General features: G+C 41.6%; 2 protein-coding genes across 8 annotated transcripts in view; one reads left to right on the top strand and one right to left on the bottom strand.

Moving 5' to 3' along the window:
- Positions 1-8217, bottom strand: part of znhit2 (zinc finger, HIT-type containing 2) — a 21366-nt gene extending 13149 nt beyond the window's left edge. For both annotated transcript variants that reach the window (XR_009790949.1, XM_061790961.1), the window contains exon 1: positions 8084-8217. The gene's annotated coding sequence lies outside the window, so the exon portion shown is untranslated. The remainder of the gene's footprint in view (positions 1-8083) is intronic.
- On the top strand, positions 8141-25603 carry ppm1ba (protein phosphatase, Mg2+/Mn2+ dependent, 1Ba). 6 transcript variants are annotated; one of them, XM_061790965.1, is made up of 7 exons: positions 8141-8279; positions 16735-17651; positions 18384-18501; positions 19108-19222; positions 21374-21431; positions 22673-22689; positions 23229-25603. In XM_061790965.1, coding segments are annotated over exons 2-7 (1197 nt in total). In that variant the 5' UTR covers positions 8141-8279; positions 16735-16763; the 3' UTR covers positions 23230-25603. The 6 variants fall into 6 exon arrangements, 5 of the variants coding, with proteins under 5 accessions (XP_061646949.1, XP_061646946.1, XP_061646948.1 ...); XM_061790962.1 differs by having other exon boundaries at positions 22780-25603; XR_009790950.1 differs by lacking the exon at positions 23229-25603 and having other exon boundaries at positions 19108-19254; positions 22673-22922.

The raw sequence follows: 25603 nt of genomic DNA, 5'->3' as shown, positions 1-25603 counted from the left end.
AAACTGACTGAATTACTAAATCATAATACATAAAGAACATGGAGGATTTCATGTCATTCCTCTGCAGACACGTTTGTCCATCAGTATAGATATGTAGGTAGCTAGGTAGCTAGCTAGCTAGCTAGCTAGCTAGGAAGTTAGGTGGCTCGGTCAGCGGGTCAGTAGGAAGGGTGGTCGATCTGTAGATATGTCGAAGCGTCGCTTGGTAGCTACAGTATGTACTGTTGGTGGGTCAGTAGGTAGGTGTGTAGCTACATTGGTGGGTTGGGAGGAAGGTAGGTAGCCCGGGTCATAGGTGGTTCTGTAGGTAGGTAGATAGACTAGTTTTGACCTGATCAGTACGTATTTACCATCAACTTTGAAGGACTAATAAGGCAAAACAATGGGCTCTCCCTCTTGAAACTTCCATTTGGAGAACATCATTACCCAGCAAAACAAACATTTTCCCTGGACTACGATCGACAAGACGCCGCCAGCTCAGGCTTGAGCGGACAGAGCAAGACCACAAGGATGAGGAGGAAGACAAGGTGGCCTTCTCTATGCCTGCTTAAGGAGAAGAACGTCCTTGCTTTGTTAAATGATTTGTTCCGGATGAAGTGTTCCTCTCGATATCGTTTGGGGACCGACTGCTTGTACAGTACTGTACTCGTTGTATTCCCCGGGTCACCTTGGCCTGTAGGGCTCAGGCAGTCAGTCAATCGATGCCCTTTATTGCCATCTGACTAGCCATTCAGGTTGTTCTTGTCACAAGAGGTTATGCAGAATACAGCTTGTGTCCCTCTTCGACTTTGGATGCAAAATAAACACATTATAGGCGAATTGGTAAAGTGAAAGAGTTAAATGTATGGATAACTTCAAAGATGCTGTCATGGAAATTTTCAGAAACAGCAGCAACATGTGATCAGAAAACAAGAAAACATGTCTTTAGACATGGTGAAGCAGCATGTGGCTCATAATTATTTTTATCTGTCATCAAAAGGTGCCCCGAATATTAATATGTACAGTGGTATCATGAGATAAGAGTTAAATTTGTTCAGTGACCACGCCTGTAACTCAAAACACTGCAGGCCTACGTTTCTCAATTTATCTTTCCCCATTAAAATGAATGTAAATGTCATCAATCTGTTCCAGCATTTCCAAAAATAACCAAAGGACTTTCCATCCATCCATCCATTTTCTGAGCCGCTTCTCCTCACGAGGGTCGCGGGCGTGCTGGAGCCTATCCCAGCTATCATCGGGCAGGAGGCGGGGTACACCCTGAACTGGTTGCCAGCCAATCGCAGGGCACATATAAACAAACAACCATTCGCACTCACAGTCACACCTACGAGCAATTTAGAGTTTTTCAATTAACCTACCATGCATGTTTTTGGGATGTGGGAGGAAACCGGAGTGCCCGGAGAACACCCACGCAGGCATGGGGAGAACATGCAAACTCCACACAGGCGGGGGCAGAGATTGAACCCCGTTCCTCAGAACTGTGAGGCTGACGCTCTAACCAGTCGGCCACCGTGTACCAAATGATTTTATAATATATATTTTAATGAGGAAAAAAATCACTTTATAATATTGCACTTTAATAAAACATGCAACAGTAATGACATTCAAATCGAATGTAAAGAATTAAACCGTTTTTGCTTCAATTTAATGGTTAGTGGTTGAAGCCAGCGCTATGTGGCTGTTATGAAGAAACAATGTGTAATTATCTTTGTTTAGTTTGACAGTATACTTAAACTGGGAGTAGCAATAGCTTCAAGCCTCTTTTAAAAAAAAAAAAAAAAAAAAGAAGAAAAAAATGCTCACTAATTCTATTTTATAAACTTCTGCTGCATGTTGTTAAGTGAATTGAGTTATTGCCACCATACAGTGCGGTGGATGGACAACTGATCCTTGGAAATTTAACAACTTACATGGAAACCAGCCCCCACCACCCCAAAAAAACACATTTAACAACTCCTTATTTATGAATAAGACGTTTAATTGTTTAAAATGCAACACAATTATTTTATTAAAATAAACAAAATATTCAATATCTTACATACTTATTTTTTTTGTGACCCTTGAACACAAACGTTTGCCCACCACTGCTCTATTACTAGAATGCTATATACACTCCACGTTTAGCAAGAACCAAGTAGCAGTACTGCTCTCTGCAACTAGGTGGTAGTGTGGCCCCGCTGTTCCCAGCAACCAGTCACCCTCTGACCCCAGCACGGTGGGCGCAATAAACCAGGACTATTTATTTACCAACTCAGGGCGACCTCTCTATGGCGGCGTATTTAGTAGCAGCAGTGTAATGCACTTAAACCTGTATGGGGTTTGGTATGATAGTATGGCGTAAGGACACTGCATGCTGCCATGGTGAAATTCTGAAGGGAGAAGCACTGACAATCAGATAAACCCCAAAAATTAAGCATCACTATATATGGCAGTTGGGGATGGTTCAATTACCGTAATTCCTCTAACAGTGGCTTACGGTATTTAGTTACTCCACTGCAGAAAGTGCTGGTTGGTTGGTAGGTAGGTACGCACTAGGTAGGAAAGTACTGTATGTAGGTGGGTAAGGTGATAGGTTAGCTACCTGAGGGAAAAAATATTAAACACGGAATTATATTTACAGTACATCTGTTGGGGACCTCTCGAATGCTATGAACACTGGCACTTATTCCATAGTTCTGGACTTGAAAAATCCCTGCAATTTTAGGCTTGTTTTCTGATGACATACAGCATTTGATTTTCAGCCAGATTTTGGCCCACTCAGATTTAGGTCGAAAACCTGTGTGAACCTGCTGACGTTGGCAGCGGAAGATGAACATATTTCCTTATTAAACCAGTATGTGTTCTGCGGTGTAATTGTCGCCTGTATTAAAAGTATGGATGTTTCTTTTTTATACAATAAAGATATAGTTAGGTTAGATACATTTGAGTAGGCTTGTTTTGTTAAAATTGATCGCTGTAACGCTTCGTTGCAGAAGCAAGGCAGCTGCATGGTGTTGCAGATTCATTTCCACCTATATACTTGAGTTTTGTCAGCTCAATTTTTTTTCAGCACGGTGCTCGACTGGCTAGAGTGTCTGCCTCACAGTTCTGAGGACCAGGGTTGAATCCCCGGCCCCGCCTGTGTGGAGTTTGCATGTTCTCCCCGTGCCTGCGTGGGTTTTCTCCGGGTACTCGGCTTTCCTCCCACATCCCAAAAACATGCATGGTAGGTTAATTGACGACTCTAAATCACCCCTAGGTGTGAATATGAGTGTGAATGGTTGTTTGTTTCTATGTGCCCTGCGATTGGCTGGATACCAGTTCAGGATGTACTCCACCTCCTGCCCGATGACAGCTGGGATAGGCTCCAGCACTCCCGTGACCCTTGTGAGGATAAGCGGCTCAGAAAATGGATGGATGGATGTTAAATTATCGATTGAACACAATTTTGAGATGCTGTTGTGTTGTGAGTGTGCAACAGTATATGATAGCTTGGCTGAGAGAAGCTTGTGATGAGTGTGGCTGGTGCCCGGCGTTGTATTTGTGCCATTTCAATCAAGGACAGCGTTTTTTTAGTATATTAAATTCGCGGTTGAACATAATTTTGGTGTGTTGATGTGTTATTATGAGTGTGCAATGGTATATGATAGCAATATGAAGTATAATACCAGGTTTAACAATGCAGTTTGGAAACTCAAGCAAGATGTAGTTTTTTTTTTTTATTTCCTGAAAAGTTGTCATTTTGGAGCTGGGGGGATTCCGCCCGACAGTGACAATATGTAAAATATGAGTGAATACTGCTACTTTAAATTATAGTACATTCCTTTGTCCACGCTGGCTATGCAACAAATTTGGTCTCCTGTTCCATCACTGATGTCACTCCATGACATGGTGCATATCAATTTAAAAGGAGTTTAAAGAAGTTACTTACTGATTGCTCCAGAATGGATTGATATGACAGCCAGTTTCATTTTCTCGAACAAAAACAAACAAAAAAATACATAAAGAAAACTTGTTAGTGAAATATAGGCCACCTGGATGCTATAGGTCATTTATTCTCATTAGATTTTGCAGCAGTGTCAGCTGAGCATGCATGTATCAGCAAGAATTGGCCAAACGTGTAAATAAATACAGTAGTCTATTTTGTTTATGCAGTTGTATATGTGTGTGTCTGCCTGCAAAGTGGGGTAGTAATCCGCACCGGGCAGCTGCACTCATTCATATTCACCCCCGAGGCACTTCTAGGCCATCCCGTTGATTAGGGATCAGGAGAAAAAGATAGAGCGAGAAATATAGAGACAAAGCAAGAGCGAGAGAGAGAGCGAGAGAGAGAGAGAGAGCAAGAGAAAGAGAGAGAGAGAGAGAGAGAGAGCATCTTGCATTCAGTAAACAGTTGGTTATTGACTCTAATCCCATTAAGAACAGGGAGCAGCTTGCCCCTTCACATAACATGTATTAATTAATATGTATGCTACCGCTCGCTCTCTCTGTCCCTCTCTCTCTTTTCCAAGCACATAACCAAGAAACAGATTTGCCCTTACACATGCGCGCGCACACACACACACACACACACACACACACACACACACACACACTCACTTTGTTAAAAGAGGCCTCAAAGAGAGCAACAAAAACATACAGGAAAAAAATGAGATGCAAATCAAATGAGCGTCGCACGGTTCCGGGCACAATTTGCCAACAATTATTGTTTTGACCCGTCTCCTCCGTAGACAAAAGCAATGCGCGCCCTCCAAGGAGGCAGGAAATCAGCTTTTCAAGAGCTCTTGTGCTTGAAGAGCGAAAGGGCAAGGTGAGGCGTGATTGCTCGGTGATTAGGCCGAGAGGAAAGGGAGACTCGCGACTGCGTGTTCCTCCTCCTTCACACACCCAGAATGCATGATAAACAAAGAAGCAGCACTTGACTCTCTGTTGATCCACTCAACTGTTTTAGAGAAACATCATTAAGAAAACTGATCGCGCTCCCACTGTCTCCCGCACCCATTTTGTAGTCTACTTCTTCACACGACGACTAAACAGCACAACAACCAGAGCATACAGTATTTACTTATAATAATAGTGCAATAGTAGCTGGGATTACACCCATTCAAGTAGACTGTTTATGACTAATACGCACAAGTTTGGTTCATGGATGGCCTGCACTCCCTATTCTAGATCAAAAAATTGCTGAAATGTAATCATTTTCAATTACTCCTTGAACTACAATTGGATAGCATTGACTCGATGCTAACCGACTGAGGCCACGTAGTTCAATAAACTAATTTTATTAGATGAATGCCACCATTACACTGCTGCACATTGAAGGTGGCCACTTTATTACTATTTATTATTATTATTATTTTTAAATCATACCATTGTATCATACTTTCCCATGGGAAACAAAGTTATGTGGGAATAATTACTGTGCACACTAATAGACAATGTTTATTCATTAAGACTAACTGGATTTAATAATTTAACCCTTCTGTTAGAATTGTTCCTAAAAATGTTCATGGGTCAATGCTGCACGTTTAACCATCCAAAATACAATTAAAATGAACACAACTATATGTAAAAACATACTGTATATGAAGAAAACTGAAGAAAGAATAGCTAGCAGAAGTTTGATTGCAATTTTTTTTTCTAGAGTTCAAACTTTAAATGGTTCAGTATTACCCATAACCTTTCATGTACATGACAATAAATTCAAAATGGAAAAAATATTAATATTTTTTTCTATTTTTAATTTAAAATGTTTTTTTTTGTTAAACCTTCTGTTATGATGTGAGTCAGAGTGACCCGTTTAAAGTGTAAAACTCAAATGAATTTTGTTCCAAATACCATTCGGAAAGACTTTATGCCATCAGCTTTTGAGAGCTTAGGCTTTGCTGTTTTTACAAACATATCATTCAAGACACACAGGCACCAACATGATGATCCACTTCAATGATCACCGTGCACTGATGAGTGTCAGTCAGTCATCTGAGCATCACATAAGTGAATATTTATGACAACGAGGGGGGAGTGTTATTCTAATGCTGCAGCAAGCGAAACATTATTTTATGTGCGCTTGTTGTCTGTCAGTCATCTTGCCCATGCAGAGAGAGACACTTATACCTTCCTGGTGGGCTAAGAATAGCTTGGATGACTCTTGAATGAGGGATCTTATTTATCTTCTAAGTATTGCAGGCCGACTGAAATAGAAAATGGTATATACAATGATCTAAATAATGTAACACCATGAAACATTTACACGTGCATTAAGGGAACGATGATTTAGCTATACACAGACACCGGCCACAACATTAGGTACACCTGCACAATGAGATCCAATACAAGAAGCTTACTACAATGGATTCCAACAATAAATGAGGATCTTAGAACAGGGGTGGGCAAAGTATAGTCCTTGGCCAAACATTGACTGCTCTGTTCTTTAATCTGCCCCCCTGAGCATTTTTATCATTTAAGGATTCAAGGATTTCATTGTCATACCCCCTTTTGTGCCACACATTTACACACATTAAGGCACAAAATACAATACTTGAGGTTAACAAATCAGCTCAAAAAAGTCCTGAGACTTGTGAAATATGAATAGAAAAAGAAAAGAAGATAAAATAAAATAAGACAAAAAAAGTTTAAAATACTTAGTTTTGGGTATGTGCAATGAGGCAAATGCAGCAAGGATGATATGATGGACTGTAGATGATGAAATCCCTGATTTCCTTGCAACTGTACATTGATAACCGTTCTTAAACTGTTGGACTATTTGCTCAACCAGTTGTTCACAAAGTAATGAACCTCATCCCATCCTTGGTTGTGAACAACTGAGCCTTTCGGGGTTGCTCCTTTTATACCCAATCATGGCACTCACCTGTTTTCAATTAACCTGTGGAATGTTCCAAACAGGTGTTTTCTGAGCATTTCTTAACTTTCCCAGTCTTTCTGTTGCCCCTGTCCCAGCATTTGTGGAATATGCAGTGCATGTTTTTGGGATATGGGAGAAAACCCGAGTACCTGGAGAAAACCCACACAAGCAAAACATGCAAACTCCGGGTCCACGTGAACTGATAAGCAGATGTGCTAACCAGTCGTCCACCGTGCGTGTGTGTGTAGATTAGATTAGATTAGATTAGATTAGATTAGATAGATAGATAGATAGATAGATAGATAGATAGAAAATAATAAATATAATTAATAAAATATTAATGTAAATTTCAAAACAAAACGGCGAAACAGTGGACGACTGGTTAGCACGTCTGCCTCACAGTTCTGAGGACCCCGGTTCAAATCCGGCCTCGCCTGTGTGGAGTTTGCATGTTCTCCCCGTGCCTGCGTGGGTTTTCTCCGGGCACTCCGGTTTCCTCCCACATCCCCAAAACAAGCAGGGTAGGTTAATTGAAGACTCTGAATTGGCCGTAGGTATGAATGTGAGTGCGAATGGTTGTTTGTTTCTATGTGCCCTGCGATTGGCTGGCGACCAGTTCAGGATGTACCCCGCCTCTCGCCCGGAGATAGCTGGGATAGGCTCCAGCACGCCCGCGACCCTAGTAGGGATAAGCGGGACGGAAGATGAATGAATGAATGAATCGAAATCAAATAAAAGCTGAGATAATTAAACACAATAAATAAATATTAGTTAAAAGCTAAATAAAATGTTGGGTTTTGAGCCTGCTCTTACAAAGAATGTATATATTATTTTGTGAAAGCAGATTATTATTATTATTATTATTATTATTATATTTGAGCTACAGTAATTAAGTTTGTGCGGTATACCTAATGAAGTGTCCAAACACCCACTCATATCAACAGGCGAGACGTCAAGTGTTTACAATACGTCAGAGGACCAATGAGCGACACCTCACACGACCAATCAAAACGCAACCTCAAATCAGTGCTTGTGCAATCAGAGACATGGAGCGAGCAGCTGCCCCCCGCCCACCCTCTGCCCGTTGAAAAAGAACGTCATCTGTTTCATACATTTAACTTAGCTTTAGCCAACATTAGCTTGGCATTTACATCGTGGCGAAACAACTATGCTCCTCGTCAACAGATAGTCCGCCTGTATTTATATGACACAATGCCCAAAACATGACTTTGAAAGCCTTACCCCGACGTGAAGACCTGCCGAGAAGGGAAGTGGCTGGCTAGCTTTCAATCCGTGCTAGGTGGCTAGCGGCCGATAGACGAAAGAGACTAATGTTTAAAGAGCGCTAAGCCTATCACAACAAGCCTCGCTCCTAATATACAACCTGCCTCTGAAGCAACACAAACAAGGACCATTTGGGAATCCTCCTCCTTTAACAGTAAGTACACGGGCGGGGCATGCTCTCCAGCACTAATGTAACATTCGCAAATACAGTGTGTATAATTTAACAACTGTAAGTAAGCGTCGTCTTAATTGGTGTCCATTTCAGCCTGGGGTTAATTAGCCTTACATCATAGCCACCTTGCTCAGTGTAAGTCACAATATAACGCGCCTTCAGGGGGTTAAGTAAAAGTTTTTTTTTTCGTTTGTTTTTTTTGTGGACTTGTGTGGCTAAATGATTGTGAGGAGTATTGTTATGTATGAGTGACAATGTCTTTAATGAATGTTAGTGTTGGCACCTTGATGTGAAATCTGTGCTGTTTTAACCAACCACTGCTCCATCTTGCCACGTCTAAAAGGCTTTTTATGTGTTTGCATTTGGTTTCGTCTGTGGTCTCTATAACCCCACGTTATTGGTGGCAAAGGTAATAGCTGCTAGGGGAGATACAGTGGCGGTGTTGATTCACTGCCCTAATAGCTAGGGTTCCACAGCATTTTAATACAGTACTAGGCAGTGTAATAGAACACAATCCTTTCCAGAAACGCCAGTAATGTCATTCCTGGAAATGATGAGAATTTAAATGATCTATTAGAGTTCATGTGAAGTGAAAATAAGGCTTCTAAATTTGACACAGCAAAGACAAGAGTGATTTTTAACAACCGTGTCATATTTGAATGATTTAAAAAAAACAAAAACACACCAAATATAAATTAATAATGATAATATATAAATAGATGGACCGATCAGCGAGTTTAAAAAAACGATAACTGATCACTGATCCGATCACAAAAGATGGAGCAATTTGTCTATTTAAATGACTGTTCATTTACTGTCTATACTTGTGTACTTAATTGATTCGACAGAACGCCTGCATGTTCGCTTACAACCATTAGTGCTAGCACTAGCTTGCTAGGCTACATAACGTTTTGTTGTCTGCTTGCGAGCGGTATTGTATTAAAAGTGCGTGAACAAACGTCAAGCAAGCCTTAAACGAACATCCTCTCCCAAGCACCGGTGACCACCAACACACGTTTTTCCCTATTTTGTTCTTATAAACACACGGTGCGATCCATTATTGTTGTCGTCGCCATGGTAACGAGTGTATCCGATCATGTTTTAGTTGACAAGATAAAGCCCAGTGATCGTAAAAAACAGAATGCGGTGGTATCGGAATATAAGATTTTGTTGCAGTAGTCTGACATAGTGCTATTGTGAAAGACCAAATTTGTCTTGTAGTCTGATCCGGGCATTATGTATTTTCTGTCCCACACTGGTGACATGTTTTTTTTTTGTTTTGTTTTTTTGTTTTTTTTTAAAATAAGTTTATTGGTGGTCAGATATTTACAGTACTATGTCAAAAGACACGCGACAAGGCTAAAAATAAACTAGCTTTTGGATTCGAATATACTGTACAGGTCGGCGACGTGGAGTAAATGACTTGCGGACATTGATCGGATCGGCGAATTATGACATTTCAGCCGAGCAGCATAAAATACTAATTATCGGCTGATACCGATCAGTCTACTTTTAACCACTGACACTGTTAACACACACCAGAATGAACTTAAACTTTCATCAGGCAGGGGTTTTGATGTGGGGTAGCATGGGCAATATTTGCATCAACACACCCTGCTTCAATTCACCATTGTCGACAAGGCGAGTGGACAGCGTGAACACTAACAGTACCGTAGTAGGCCTTAGTGTTCATGAAAATAATATTATTGCCAGTCACTGTAACATTTCACACAGTTTGTTCATTAACACTGTGCCTAACTATAGGAAAACTACAAACAAGTTCAATACAACTGGACGGTACTTCGGCACTGATTCTTTTGCATACGAATAGAGTGAGCCCGTGTACCACAAGTAGTACTAGTACCAAACTTTGAGAATCACTGGTTTAGCATCTTTCTTATACCTGCACACCGGGTCGTCGCGTGGCAGTTCCACACCGTGACAATGAGGCGCGCTAAAGGTACACACGCTAGCTGTCAAGTTGGATTTTTTAAAAAATAAATACAAAATCCCACCTCTAGCCACTTTTTGCTCATGGCTGACAAAGAGACGCTCTAAAGCAGCCACACAAGCGCAGAGCCCCAATCCACAGGCTAGCTGTCAAGTTGAAATGACTTTTTAAGTACATATATTCATGCAACCGACTCTTTAGTTGGGCATGTCTGTGCCTTGTGTTGAACAGCTAGCTGTTAGCAGCTGATGAGGTTATAACTTCAACTACCACCAGGAGTGATCCAGACCTTTCTTTGCATCATCTTGAGACGTTTATCATCCTGCTTTCTCTAGAATAATCTCCACGAGCCTCACCTACTGGTCGCACCATTACTGGACTCTTCCGTCACGCTGCTGTTCACTCTGAATCTGGCCGGCTATTAGCTTGTGGCCAACTTTAGCTGCTACTCTGCTACCATGGCACCTTAGAAGGAGCAGGGCATTTGGTTGGCATTTAAGGGCGTTAAAAGAAAGAGCACACAAATGCGCAGATAGGCGCTAATTAGTGAGTTTTTCAGCCAGTAGTTGTTAATTGCAAAGTTCAGTGTATATATATATATATATATATATTCTTTTCTGTTATGACTTATTCTTTCTTTAGCCATATTATACTAGGCAGCCAGGACACAGATGCATGTACCACTTTTGTCTAGGCTTTACACAATCAGGATTTTTGGGGCCAATCACCGATCAGCAACTTTAAAAAGACGATAACCGATCCGATCATGAGATGGAGCAATGTGGCTATTTAAATGACTTGTTCATTTACGCTATATACTTGTGTACTGAGTATCTTAAAGTATTCTCTATTCAGGTCATGTATTCTAATCAGTCAGGTCAAACCAACATTACAACATGACAGAAATAATGGGTGCTTACTTACTGTAATTAAATTACTTTACTGTAATTAAATTACTTCACACACACCGAAACTTTAGAGCATGATTTGACATAACGCCGGCATGTTTACGTACAACCGTTAGTGCTAGCACTAGCTTGCTAGGCTACATAACGTTTTGTTGCGAGCCGTATCGTATTAAAAGTACGGGAACATACCACAAGCAGTCCTTGACTTAAATTCCTCTCCCGAGCACCGATGACCACCAGCACACGTTTTCCCCCCCATTTTGTTCTTATAATACACATGACACAATCCATTGTTGTCATTGCCATGGTAATGAGTGTACCCGGTCGCATTTGAGTTGACAAGATAAAGCCCAATGATCGTAAAAGACGGGATGCGGTGGTATCGGAATACAAGATTTTATTGCAGTAGTCTGACAGTGCAATCGTGAAAGACCAAATTTGTCTTGTAGTCTGATCTGGGCATTACGTGTTGTCTGTCTCAGTCGTGTTGTCTGTTCCACACCGCCGCCATGTTTAAAAAAAAAATTTAAATAATAATTCAGTCAAATATATTCAGTGAGATATTTACAGTACTATGTCAAAAGACATGCGACAAGGCTAAAAATAAACAAGCTTTTGGAATCAAATATACTGTACATGATGGTGACGCGGAGTAAATGTCTGTATATGCTTCCAGCCATCCATCCATTTTCTGTACCGCTTATCCTCACTAGGGTCGCGGGCGTGCTGGAGCCTATCCCAGCTATCTTCGGGCGATAGGCGGGGTACACCCTGAACTGGTCGTCTATATGCTACCCTTGGGTCAAATTCTTCAGAACTTTAATTTTGACTATCATAGCTATGCAGATGACACACAGTTATATCTAGCAGTGTCTCCAGATGACTACAGTTCATTTGAGGTATTGTGTCACTGTCTAAAACCGATAAATAACTGGATGAGCCAACATTTTCTTCAATTAAACCACAACTAAACTGAGATATTTTTTTTGGGCAATAAAGAAAAGAGGATTGCTGATAGTAAATACCTAGAGTCTCTCTCTCTAAAAAACAAAGACCAAGTCCGAAACCTTGTTCAGATCAGGAGAAGCTCATCCATGCTTTTATCTCAAGTAGACTTGACTATTGTAATGGTCTTCTGACTGGACTCCCAAAAAAGAGCATTAAACAGCAGCAGCTCATTCAGAATGCTGCAGCTCAGGTTCTGACCAAAACAAAGAGGTCAGAGCATATTACTCCACTTCTAAAGTCTTTATACTGGCTTCCAGTCAGCTTTAGAATAGATTTTAAAGTTCTGCTACTGGTCTATAAATCACTAAATGTTTTAGGTCCTGAATACATGAAAAAAATGCTAATGGAATATAAACCCAGTTGGGCTCTGAGATCGACAGACTCAGGTCAAATAGTGTTGCAGAGTCCAAAGCAAACATGGTGAAGCAGCATGCTGCACATAAATGGAATAAATTGCCAACAGAAGTGACATCAGTTCCAAGTGTGAATGTTTTTAAATCCAGGTTAAAAACTCTTCCTTTTTCTCATGCTTTTTAGAGCATTTTCACTTTTAAATATTTCCTGCACTGTACTGTTTTAATTGTACTTTTATTTGTTTCCCTTCTTTGTTATAAATGTTTGAGCTGTTTTTTTCTTTGTTTTTAAATGCTTTTAAACATGTAAAGCACATTGATTTAGTTACCTTGTGTTTGAAATGTGCTATATAAATAAATTTGCTTTACTTTGCTTTTGCGGAGCCGATCAATGACGTCATTGATCGGATCGGCGAATTATGACAAAGCCGATCAGCATAAAATGCTAATTATTGCCCAATACCGATCAAGCCAACCAGATTGGATCGGATCAGTATACGGTCGCTAACTACTCACCGTGGGCCAAAAGAGGATACATTTCATCCTCCCATCCTGTCGTCTCCAAGACACCCGTCGAGCCCCATTTGGTATTCCCGACGGCGCTGCGCAGACAATGACTGATGATGCCTATTTGAAGTGCTGCTCTTCCAGGAAATTGACCGCTTCTGATGCAACTTATGATGAGTCATCAACCACGGAGATATCCCTGGCGAGTCCTTCTTGCTCGTAAAAGCATTAAATATGTAGATTGATATGATTATGTGCCTAACCAGAGATGTAAAGATGGATAAAGTCCAATTTCCAGGACCCTTAACATAATGTACTTTTAATGGCAACAAACATTTGTGAGACCTGAACTTGTGGGCCAGGAGTAAGGTAGCTCCTGTGTTTGACAGGCTGATCCCGGCCTGTGTGCACCTATCTCATCAGCAGCCAACTGCTAAATTGACTTAGCTTGTTAAAACTGCCCTGCTAGTCTGAATCCACTGACCCTTCTTGATCTGTCACCTGACTTTCAATCAAACATTAGCCTTTCATGTGACCTTGCCATGCTACAAGGACAAGACTGTCCAAGATTAGATGAGAGCTAACTCTGACATGTTCGCATGCTGCGACCACCTGAATTTAATCACTTTATTGCCCTGCTAATCCCTCCCAGCTGCCACTCCAACCTGTGTATCCATGGAGACGTCGGACTGCTGTTCACTTGTGTTGGTCTTAAGTTGTTGTTAGTGTCGGTGGAGAGGTGAAAGAGTGACTCGCTACTGTGACTTTACTATTGTGAACAGTTTCTGGTCTCACAATTTGTATAGGCCAGATGCAAAATGTCTCCCTCCCTTCAAGCAACCCGATGATGTTCATTTAGCTAATGCAGGTGCAGAATGAATGGCCCAATAAGAAATCCAAAGCTCAAGAAGCAGAAGAAGAATCACCACCTTTTATTGTCATGAACATGCATGCATGCATGCACTCGAAATTTGTTCAGTGCATTCAACCCATCACAGTGAACACGTACACAGTGGAACACACTGGAGCAGGGGGCAGCTGAAGCGCCCGGGGAGCATTTCGGGGTATCGGTGTCTTGCTCAAGGACACCACAGCCGTGAGTCTGGGGGATGTTGGCGGATAGTCCAGTCGGGGTCTTGAACCTAGGTTCCCCACGGTGGCAGGCAATGATCTTAACCATTGGGCCATGGCTCAAGCCTACTCAACAGTAGGCTTTGCACGATCAGGATTTTTGGGGGCGATCGAGTTTAAAAAAAACAATAACTGATCACTGATCCGATCACAAGATGGAGAAATGTCTATTTAAATGACCTGTTCATTTACTGTATATACTTGTGTACTTAATTGCTAAAAAAATTATATTTACAATAAATGTATCTTTGTTCATCTATTTATGCCAGTCAGGCATAGTGACAGACAAATTAATTTTCTTCTATTAGATGGCAGAAAGTACATACAGTAATTAATATATCCACTTTTTGTGACATTTTTGTTTGTTGGTGTGCTGTGAGATTTTCCAATTGTAAAATATGTTCCTTGGCTCCATAAAGTTTGGAAATCACTGCTCTAGTCAGGTCATGTACTCTGATCAGTCAGGTCAAACCAACATTACAACATGACAGAAATAATGGGTGCTAACTTACTGTAATTAAATTACTTTATTGTAATTAAATTACTTCACCCATACTGAAAGTTTAGAGCATGATTTGACAGAACGCCTGCATGTTCGCTTAGAACTGTTAGTGCTAGCACTAGCTTGCTAGGCTACATAATGTTTTGTTGCCTGCTTGCGAGCCGTATCGTATTGAAAGTACGTGAACATACCTCAAGCAAGCCTTAAGGAATGTCCTCTCTCCCGAGCATCGGCGACCACCAACACATAACGCCGGCATGTTTACGTACAACCGTTAGTGCTAGCACTAGCTTGCTAGGCTACATAACGTTTTGTTGCAAGCCGTATCGTATTAAAAGTACGGTACCATACCACAAGCAGTCCTTGACTTAAATTCCTCCCCCGAGCACCGGTGACCACCAGCACACGTTTTCCCCCCATTTTGTCCTTATAATACAGTCGGCGCGATCCACTCGTGTTGTCGTCGCCATGGTAACGAGTGTATCCGGTTTCATTTCAGTTGAAAAGATAAAGCCCAATGATCGTAAAAAATGGGATGCGGTGGCATCGTTGACTTTTTTTTTTTTTTTTTTTTTTTGAAATAACTTTGTTGGCCGTCAGATATTTACAGCACTATGTCAAAAGACAAGGATACAAATAAACTAGCTTTTGGATTCAAATATACTGTGCACGATGGCGACGCGGAGTAAGTGAATTATGACATTAAAGCCGATCAGCATAAAATGCTAAATATCGGCCGATACCAATAAGGCCGATCAGATTGGTGTAAAGTCTACTCAACAGTTCTCTTGGGATCCAGTAGTGCCAAGGAATCTCTTAAACTGGCGCCACTTTGTTTAAGCATAAACCATGACTGGTCTGTTTCTGCGTATGAAGAGTGATTATCCCCACGGCTGGGTTGAGTTATTTCTCTGCTGCTGTTAAAATTACTGCTAAACAAAACAAAATGTGAAGCTAAACCAATCTGGGGGTAGCTTTTTTAAATCTATGAGCGTTAGGTTTGTATGATGTACCAAAGTTTAGGCGAGGCAGAGGTACTACCATGCTAATTTTACCAGCCTAGGAACGCTCATGCTATTGTGTTGTAGGTTTATAGACAATTACAATTTTAATGTTTAGTTTTTCCTGCACCAGGCTTAGCTGTCTTTCCATTTTTATTTCTCTTCTTCATGGCAGCCCATTTAGCAAGGTTTGTACAGTCATACATTTTTTTTTTTCAAGGGTCCTTGAAAATTTCTTGAAAAATAAAATTTTCTGTAAAGATTTGGAAAATTCATGGAAATATTGTGTGGATAATATTTAGTATGCTTAAAACAAAAGTAAAATGGTGTAATGGATTAAAATTAAAATTGACACGTAAATTCATGAAATTAGCGCAAAGCAAACAAGTGCAGCCTTAACCGGTGCGCTGGACCACCCTCCCTCCGCTCAACATGGATTTTGAAATGTTATATTTGCTGACAAAATGCCAGGGATTTATATTTTCACTGAGTGTTTTTTTTTTTTTTTTAATGGAGGAATTGAAACTTGTTGAACACTACAGGAACAACCCTGTCAGAGAGTTTATTGCAACTGGTTATGACGTTAATGTGCTTTCATCCGCACCGACATAGCAATTTCAACAGTAAGACAGGCAGACGAACTTGGATCCATATAACGTAACAGAAGTTCTGAAAGCTGAATTATTGCGGGCGTTAAAAGTATGAACTCCCACTCGTCCTACAAGTCGTCGGAAGGCGTAGCTTTTCTTTTACAGGTATGTTTCCCAACAGACGGATTGCTAGGAGATTTGCATGTGGAGAGAAAATAAATGTATATTTTTATTTATTGTGTTGATACAACATGGATACATTTGGTTTCAAACGAAGAGGCGACCTAACATAACTTTGTTAGAACAATCAGATTCCATACAGTTCCAGATGAAACTGATTTAAATTTCTAGCTGCCACTACACAATACTTGGCTAACACATGGCTTGGGCTGATTAGTACAGTGCTTGTAAGGTTTGGTCCCAAGTTTCTTATTTAATTCAGTGTGTTGTTCTCTTTCTCTCCATCTTTTCTGTTCTCTTTCGCAGGCAGCTGTGGGTCTCTGCAGAGCTGAGCCATGGGTGCCTTCCTGGACAAGCCCAAAACAGAGAAGCACAACGCCCACGGTGAAGGAAACGGCATCCGCTATGGGCTGAGCTCCATGCAGGGCTGGCGAGTGGAGATGGAGGATGCTCACACGGCCGCGCTGGGACTGCCTGCACACGGCTTGACAGACTGGTCGTTTTTTGCCGTCTACGATGGCCATGCGGGCTCCAGGGTTGCCAACTACTGCTCCAAGCACCTTCTGGAGCACATAATCAGTGCCAGTTTCGGGGCTGGAGGGCAGCAGAGCTCACTGGCCGGTTCAGAGAGCACTACAGATGCCCCTCCGGCAGAGGTTGCCCCCACTGTGGAGGCTGTGAAAGCTGGCATCCGGACAGGCTTCCTGAGGATTGATGAGCACATGCGCAGCTTCTCTGACATGCGCAACGGCATGGACCGAAGTGGCTCCACAGCCGTGGGTGTCCTCCTGTCTCCCGAGCATTTCTTTTTCATGAACTGCGGTGACTCTCGAGCTGTTTTGTACCGAAATACCCAAGTGTGCTTCTCCACGCATGACCACAAGCCTTGCAACCCTCGCGAGAGGGAGCGTATCCAGAACGCCGGCGGCTCTGTCATGATCCAGAGGGTGAACGGGTCGCTGGCTGTCTCCCGAGCCTTGGGGGACTACGACTACAAGTGCGTCGTTGGCAGGGGCCCCACCGAGCAGCTGGTGAGCCCCGAGCCAGAGGTTTATGAGATTGTTCGGACTCCTGAGCAAGATCAGTTTGTTATCCTGGCATGCGACGGAATCTGGGATGTCATGTCCAATGAGGAGCTTTGCGAGTTTGTCAAATCAAGGCTTGAGGTATCTGATGACCTGGAGCGAGTCTGCAATGAAGTGGTGGACACCTGCCTGCACAAGGTGTGTATATATGTGTGGGATATTGGCTGCTTTATACTTTTCACTTCAATATTCCCTTTAGGAAAAGAGAAGAAAAAGGTTCCAGGGGTTTTGCAATTTTAGAATTTTAATGAAAATAATTTGCACTCACCTCTACAGGCTTGAAAAGCTGAATTTTACTTTTGGGATGGTTCCGTCATGCATAAATTTTAAAAGATGTTTTCCCCCAAAGGATACTGTTACTAGAAATAATGTGGGCAGTACACCTGTGTCACAGTGAAGAGGGCCGGCTTTGAATCTCATCCCTCCTGTGTACAGTTTGCATGCTTTCAGTGTTGCCTGGGTTTTCTCTGAGCATTCTGGTTTCCCCCCGTGTGTTTGTTTGTTCCTCTAAATTGCCAATAGATGTGAATGTGGGTGTGAAATTTGTGAATGATTGGCTGTGTCCAACCATTGACCCCCAGTCAGCCGGGATAGGCTCCGGCTCTCCCGTGACCGTAATAAGAACGAGTGTAGGAAAATGGATGGATACATTTAAAGAGATGTGAATCACTGTGTCATCAAATTAAAGCCGAAATAAAAACTACTTGATTTGAAGGAGTCACCTAAAAGAAGGGAACATCTTGTGGCTGGAAGTAATATATGTTTGTGTATTGTATCATAGCTTTATTTACCGTTTTACATAAGTCATTATCACACTGACTCTGCTTTTCTTGCTCACACTCATTTCCTCTTTCCTCACATCGTCCTTAGGGGAGCCGGGATAACATGAGTGTTGTGTTAGTGTGTTTGCCCAACACTCCCAAAGTGTCGGAGGAAGCTGTGAGGAGAGATTCAGAGCTCAACCAGTACCTGGAGTCTCGTGTGGAAGGTGAGGATGAATGGCTTTGTTGTATTCTTATCAAATGTTTGTGGGTTTTCCTCTTCAGAACCGCCCTATTCTTTTGTGTTGTGCCTCTTATTGTTGAACATCCTCCATCCGGGGTAGATCCCACTCAATGCAGAAAAATGACACCATCGTGACCTCCTTTTCCATTTCAGCGAGCATCTCCCTTCCCTATTCTCTCTTGCAGAATTATCTCTGACATTGTTTTCTCCTCTCCCTCACTCACACATGCAGTGTCTTCTCTTCGCTCTCCTATTGGCCCTCTCATTTCCTCCCATTTGTTCTCTCACGAGTTTCCCCTTGAGAGTCATAAAGCCTTTTTATTTTGCTACTTTGCTTATAAGCTCTTCTCCCCGGCAACAAAGCCTTGCTGTTTGACATTATGGTCAAATAAGACAAATAGATGTTCACCGAATGGATTTATTGGCATCTTGGAGTGGAATGAAGTCATTTAGCATTGTGTGCTAATGTAAATGTTTGGCTTCTTGGGCCATCTGCTACTGGGAGACTCAAAAAAGAAGGGAATGGAGAGAAGGACACAGGAACGTTTTGACGTTCATCTTGTGTAACACACTCTGCTGTCGTTTTCAGCGTTGCTGTCCCGGCCGGCCGACGAGGGCTTTCCCGACCTGGTGACGGTGATGAGGAACTTGTCCGCTGACAGCGGCATGCCGGCTCTGCCACCAGGGGGAGGCCTTGCCAGCAAGTAAGAGCCCCCCCCTTCTCCGCCACCATAAGGTGTTTTATCTTTGGGCAAACCTCAACACACCACCACTTAAAGGGGACATATTATGGATAATTTACTTTTTAATTGCTTGTGTACAAATAATCTGGTCTCTGGAGTGCCTACCCACTCAAGTGTGAAATTACACAACCATTTTATTTTTTTTTGTCAGCTACCTATATCCAAAAATGTTTTGGTAATCGAGCCCTTATAAATGTTGTCAGATTTTGATGTAATGACCGTGATAATTTACAAAATAGTGGACCCATACAGAGGGTCTCTACTAGGCTGGCTGAACATCCACAATTTCCAAGAAACTGCTGAAGTTCGTCCATCAGACTATACGGTCTGAAACACCACCATGTCAAACCCAAAAGCTAAGTAGAGCTTCAGCGGTAGCACAGATTAGCTGACATCTGGCACATACTAAAATGTTTGGTGATGTTGTCGATGTGGGCATATTTATGTTTGGCAATGTGTCCAGTGCATGAGCCACATGCACATATCTGCACGTCAATTGAAGTGCTGTCTCCATGAGTGGAGATGCAAATTATGCTTTTACGTACTCCTTTTCTATTCAGACTAGAAACTCGTCTCGTCTCAACACCCTAGGTATGCCCTGTTCTTCATGCTAACAAAAGCCGTACTTGGTAGACCAGCACACCCCTGCGGATCAGACAGTGGGTGTCTACAGCCGGCTTCATTCGCCGCCAGTCAAAGCGGCACCTCTCATTTCCTTGAAATACGGGGCAATGACATAGAATTAAATCACATAGGACCAGCTGCTCCAAGACTTAGACGTGGTCTGAGCAGGCGTAAATTTAGACCGTCTTTATGCCACCGAATTGTCATTCTGCCGGGCACATGTCAGAATCAGAATCATCTTTATTTGCCAAGTCTGTCCAAAAAACACACAAGGAATTTGTCTCCCGTAGTTGGAGCCGCTCTAGTACGACAACAGACAGTCAATTGACAGAGAACACTTTTGAGACATAACGACATTGAGAAAAACAGTCACTGAGCAATAAAGGGTTGCTAGTTAGCTGGTAATGCCGGTACAATGGTTTTTTAAATTAATTAATTAATTTTTTGGGGACAATTGTGCAAAAAGATGCAGAGTCCTCTAGCACTTAGAGCAGTTTGAATGACTAATATAGCAATAGTCCGGCGCAGTGACCATTGTGCGAAGGGCGCCAAAACCTCAAGGAGTGTATGCAGTTTAAAGTGACTAGTAGCGTGATAATCTGGGACAATGTTGATTGTGTAAATGTTGCAGATACTCCTCAGTCAGTGTGCAAGTGGGGCAGATGCTACTCTGGCATGAGTGGCCAGTATTGGTCAACAACAGATATGCATATAGTGCAGCGTGGCGAGACTACTACAGTGAGTGCACGAGTATGTATAAATGGCACGACAGAAATGTGACAATGAACTCAAGACAAAAAAAATAATTGCCCGCATTTTGCAATGGAATTGTAGGTTAGCTGTTGATTGCAAGAGGGAAGAAGGTGTTGGAATGTCTGCTAGTTCTATTTTGCATTGATCGGTAGCGCCTACCTGAGGGAAGGAGCTGGAAGAGCTGGTGACCGGGATGTGGAGAGTCCGAGAGGATTTTGCACGCTCTTGTCTTAGTTCTAGCAACGTCCAAGTTCTCAAGGGACACACCCTTGCTGTGCCCGAACGCCCAGCTTGTCACAGAGCAGTGTGCCAGTTGCGCCCTGCACGGAAATAGAGCCCAATGTGTGCTGTGATTCTTTAACTCCTTGTGTTTTTATCTAAAAAATGTCAGAAACCTTGTATCAAGACACCTGGAATTGTTTAAAAAAGTGTAATATGTCTCCTTTAAATGTTGACATAAGTAATGTTTGAAATAGTTGATTTTGTTGATTCAAGCACACTTAATTCAATTGTCATTGTTTTAATGTTGTTGCCAAGAAGCCTGATGAGAGCATGAGAAATAATGATGTTTTCTTTGATGTTTACTGTATGTCTGGTTTTCACAAATGAGATGCCGTGAGCATTTGAGGAAATAAATCGAAGAGCCTAATCCTTAAAATGCGATACTAGTCAAAACTGTCTCTGTTTTTCCATGTCCTCTCAACTTTTGGTTTAATTGCACTGTTCTTTTTGCAGACAAAGCGTTATTGAAGCGGTGTACAACAGTCTAAGTCCATACAGAGAAGAAGAAGGGGTCAGTATCCGCCGGGCTATCCAAGACTTTGTATCTTCATCGTTTGACAAGTCTAAATGATTGTGGTGCATGTGGGTTACGGCTTCGCTACATTGGCACTTTCATTAGCCTTAAAGTGTGTTGATGTCACTTTAAACAGTTTGCTCAGATCCTCCTTTGTTGTAATGTATTTGTCAGCCATGTTTTTGGGCATTTCTTTTTTTTTTTTTTTTTTTTTTTTTTTTTTTTTTTTGGGGACCTCTACCCAGGTCAAAATATTGAATTTCCTTTTTTGCCCCTTGCCACATTAAATTCAAGTGCTCATAAATGTAATGGTCCACACTTTTACCCTTCTGAGAAAGTTTGTGTGTTTCTGCATAATCACAGACAACACAGATGGACAAACAAGTTTGTTTTTCTTTATGGTTCAAAACCGCATTAAACCCATTGTGTCGTATGGGCAGATGGTGTCGATTTGATAGTAATTACTTCCACACTTAGAGGCCACAACATTTGGTACACTTGCAAGATTAATAGGTTCAGACATGACACAGAGAGCTGTATTAAACATCTGGCTGCCTTATTAACCACATGGGAGGAGAAAATATTAGGTGCACACAAACAAGCTAGATTTACACTGCAAGTCCAAGTGCCCAATTCCAGTGAAATAAGTTTATCCAATTTTTTGGACAGTCTATTTCTATATCCAGTTCAACTGACACATACACATCTGATATGCCTGCGTTTACATTGACGGAGGTGACCAAGATGCATGTAAATACCTTTACAAGTGTCACCAGCGGGCAGTGGCAACAGTGGGGGGGAAAAAAACCTCAAACGTAAATAAATAATACAAATATTTCAAGGTAATAGCATTTATTTGGACTGGGCTGGCTCTTCCCCATTGCTTGAATGGATTAACCTCCACATTACTCCACTGGCTGCCGTCCGCAATTATTTTGATATATTTATTGATGGACACGCCTATTATATTTAGACTATTTTTACTTGTGTATGCTTTTGTTGTAGTTATGGTATTTTAATTTTTATTTTTTTCAATGTGGGTGTATAAATGTCTGCCATTGGTGCATTTCAATAACGTCAAGGTGGCATTGATGCGGTATAGCCGATGTGTATATCAGAACTGTGCCACATTATGAGCATGAAAAAGATCTGAATTGACACTTGAACCATGCAGTGTACATCAAGCCATAGAGGGATATAAAGAGTGTCTAACTGTGTTCACCCTCTGATTAATGCAGCCATCCTGTTTCATTTGGTAAGTGATCATATATAATTGTCCCCCCACCCCTTGCTTCCTCTTTTCCCTCGGACTTCCTCTCACCTCCACGCATACGACCTCACGCAGTCTTGCAGGCATGTCGACCGGCCACCTTCTCTGTCGACTCCCCTCCTCCCATCCGTGTCTACTCAACACTAGCATGCAGAGGCACGTCTTGTATGCTGACAACGGACTGTCCCTCTCCGCCCCTTATGTGCTGTGCGCTCTGACATGCATGCACTGCCCCTCTTATGGCAGGCTCTTCAACTGCACACACGCATACAACAGCAGCAGCAGTCCTTGTCTCTTGTCACTTCCTGTCAACAAGACCAACGTCCTTCAGCCTCTTCTGCAGGCCCGAGACAATTGAAAGTTTGTCCCGCCTGCTTTAATTTTTATTTTGTGTTCAGGTTGCTCACTGGAAGCATCTCCTCATAATAACCAAACAATAACTGTCTTTTCCTCCCTCTGTCCCTAATTTGACTTCTTTCTCTTCTGTTTTTCACACTTCACTGTTGGCGGCTGTCCTCTCCCAGAGCACCACCGACTTGGAGTGTCACTGGTAGAAGTTCCTGATCTGCCTGGTGGAAAAAAAAAAAAAAAAGGGGGGGGGGTGTGGGGGGCGGGGGGGAAGGACCAGGATCGAAACTTTGTCTCACCCACCCCCCCTTTCCGGTATCTTGACTCTTTCCCCCATTGAGAATTCTCAATAGACCTGGGATTCAAAATGGGAGGGTTATGATAAAGGCCTCAAGAAAGCACACTTCTTCTTTTTGCCAGTTAACTGAAACTCTTTATGCGCCGAAGCCCCGCCACCGCCCACTTCTTAAGGACCATTAAAAAAAGTGAGAACATGTCTGTCAACCATTTCCAAAGCTTCTGGACACTCCTGACCAGACTGATGGTCTCCACTCGCTTGAAACACTAAAAATTATTTGCCTGAAAACCACTTAATGGACTTTTAAAAGCCGTTATTTTTTGCCACTAAGTCCAAAGACTGCCTGCCACACCTGATCACATGGGGACGGTCACAACTGGGACAGAGTTCAAAATTCTTCCTGTGCAGTCCCAAATGTCAGGCAGGTCTGTTTTTAAATGTGGTGAATCCTTTTTGCACGCGTTTCCTCAACTCGCCACTTTGATATTCATAAGACCCAACTCGCTTTGTTGTCATATGTAGGATAACTGTCGTCAAGAATAATTTGTCAAATTCTGAATAATATACAGAGATATCTGTATTTTGACTTCATCTTCAAACCCAGCCTCGTGGCCTACTCTGTGCGTATGTGATTTGTTTTTGTGCATACGTGCTACTCTAATTGTGTTATTGAACACGAACGCACGACATTCCAAAGAGGGTGTATGTGAGGGAAAAGGAGATCCAGCCTCACCTTTTTGACACACACTCGATCCTACTTGTGCTGCCACTTCCCTTTTTGTGAGTTGTAAAGTCAATAAACAATGCCAAAATATGAGTTTACCTTCCAAAAATCAGTTTTATTTGTGCTGCGAAGCATCCCGGTTATGTTCTCATTCCAGAGTGAAAATATGTTGGGATGATGATGATTAGTTGTATGGGAATTTACAATTTAAACCTTGATGTAGGGAAGGTTGTTAATTGTATTGTTTATTTTTATTTTTTTAAACTGCGACCCTAGTGAGGATAAGCGGTATGGAAAATGGATGGATAGTTTTCTTTTTTGTGTCAAGATGTGTTAAAATGTTATGGTACATAAACCTGCAACTATTAATACTTTTTACTTTTGGAGTATTCAACACATTCCAAGAAATATACTTAAATGCTATAACGTTGTCGTCCAAAGGGGGGGGGGGATGAAAAATCTCTAACCTTTTTTATTTTTCCCCTCTCCATCTTTTTATGTTTTGAAATAGGAAATCAACTCGTAATATCTTGGACATACTGTACATCCTTTTCATTGGACAGTTGTAGGATATGTTAAACATTTTTTTAATGAGATTCAAAAAAAACAATTTAATACTTTTTTGTTGTGGTTTAAAAGTCATTTTTGTAAAATATCTGATTAAATTATTGAGAAGCTTATTTATGACGTGAAAATACATTTTCACTATCTGGTCATCCTCAGAAGGTTTTTTCATTTTAGCCGATGATACCAATATAGGATGAAGTTACAGCAACGAAAGCAGATGGAGCGCAATATTCCTGTAGTATTCTATTTCATTACACATTATTTGAGTTGAATTGAGTCTTGGAATGAATAGATTTGTATTATTTTCAGAGTAGCACATCATCACTTTTAACTTATTCTAAGATGGCTGGTAGTCAGAAATGGTCCCACAGATGCATGCTTGTATATCACAAGGTTTTATCAGGGAGATAAATGAACCCAAGCTCCTTTTGTTGGCACCTTCTACAGCTCGACACTGTATGATGAGAGACATGTTTACAAGTAGCAGTGTTTCTGGGTGTGCAACACATTTACCACCAATCACCTAGTCCACCTGTACCTGATGTTGTGACTGTAAACATCAATTAAAAGATTGGATTTTAAACCCAATGGAGTAGCCATTGTTTTCTGTTTGTTGCTATTAAAGGAAATTAACAGAAACTCCCTTTTTGCCACCTTCTCACCAATCCCAGGCCCTCCTGTACCTGATATTGTGACTGTATATGTCAATAAAAATATTTGATTTCAAACCCAATGGAGCAGCTATTGCTTTTGTCTGTTGCAATGAAACAAAATGAACCCAAACGCTCCATGTTGCCACCTTTGGCATCTGTACATTATTTCTCATTGTTTTGTATGATGAAAGACAAGAATAAGTTTATAAATTCCTGTGCATTTAGGCTAAACACCCACCGATCCCGGGGGTCCTCCTGTACCTCATATTTTGACTATAAATGTCAATAAAAACATTGTTTTAAACCCTG

The sequence above is a fragment of the Phyllopteryx taeniolatus genome, chromosome 11 (genome assembly GCF_024500385.1).
Source record: "Phyllopteryx taeniolatus isolate TA_2022b chromosome 11, UOR_Ptae_1.2, whole genome shotgun sequence".
Taxonomy (NCBI): Eukaryota; Metazoa; Chordata; class Actinopteri; order Syngnathiformes; family Syngnathidae; genus Phyllopteryx; species Phyllopteryx taeniolatus.
The sequence above is the reverse complement of the archived record's forward strand: the minus strand, read 5'-3'. Positions and strand labels throughout refer to the sequence as shown.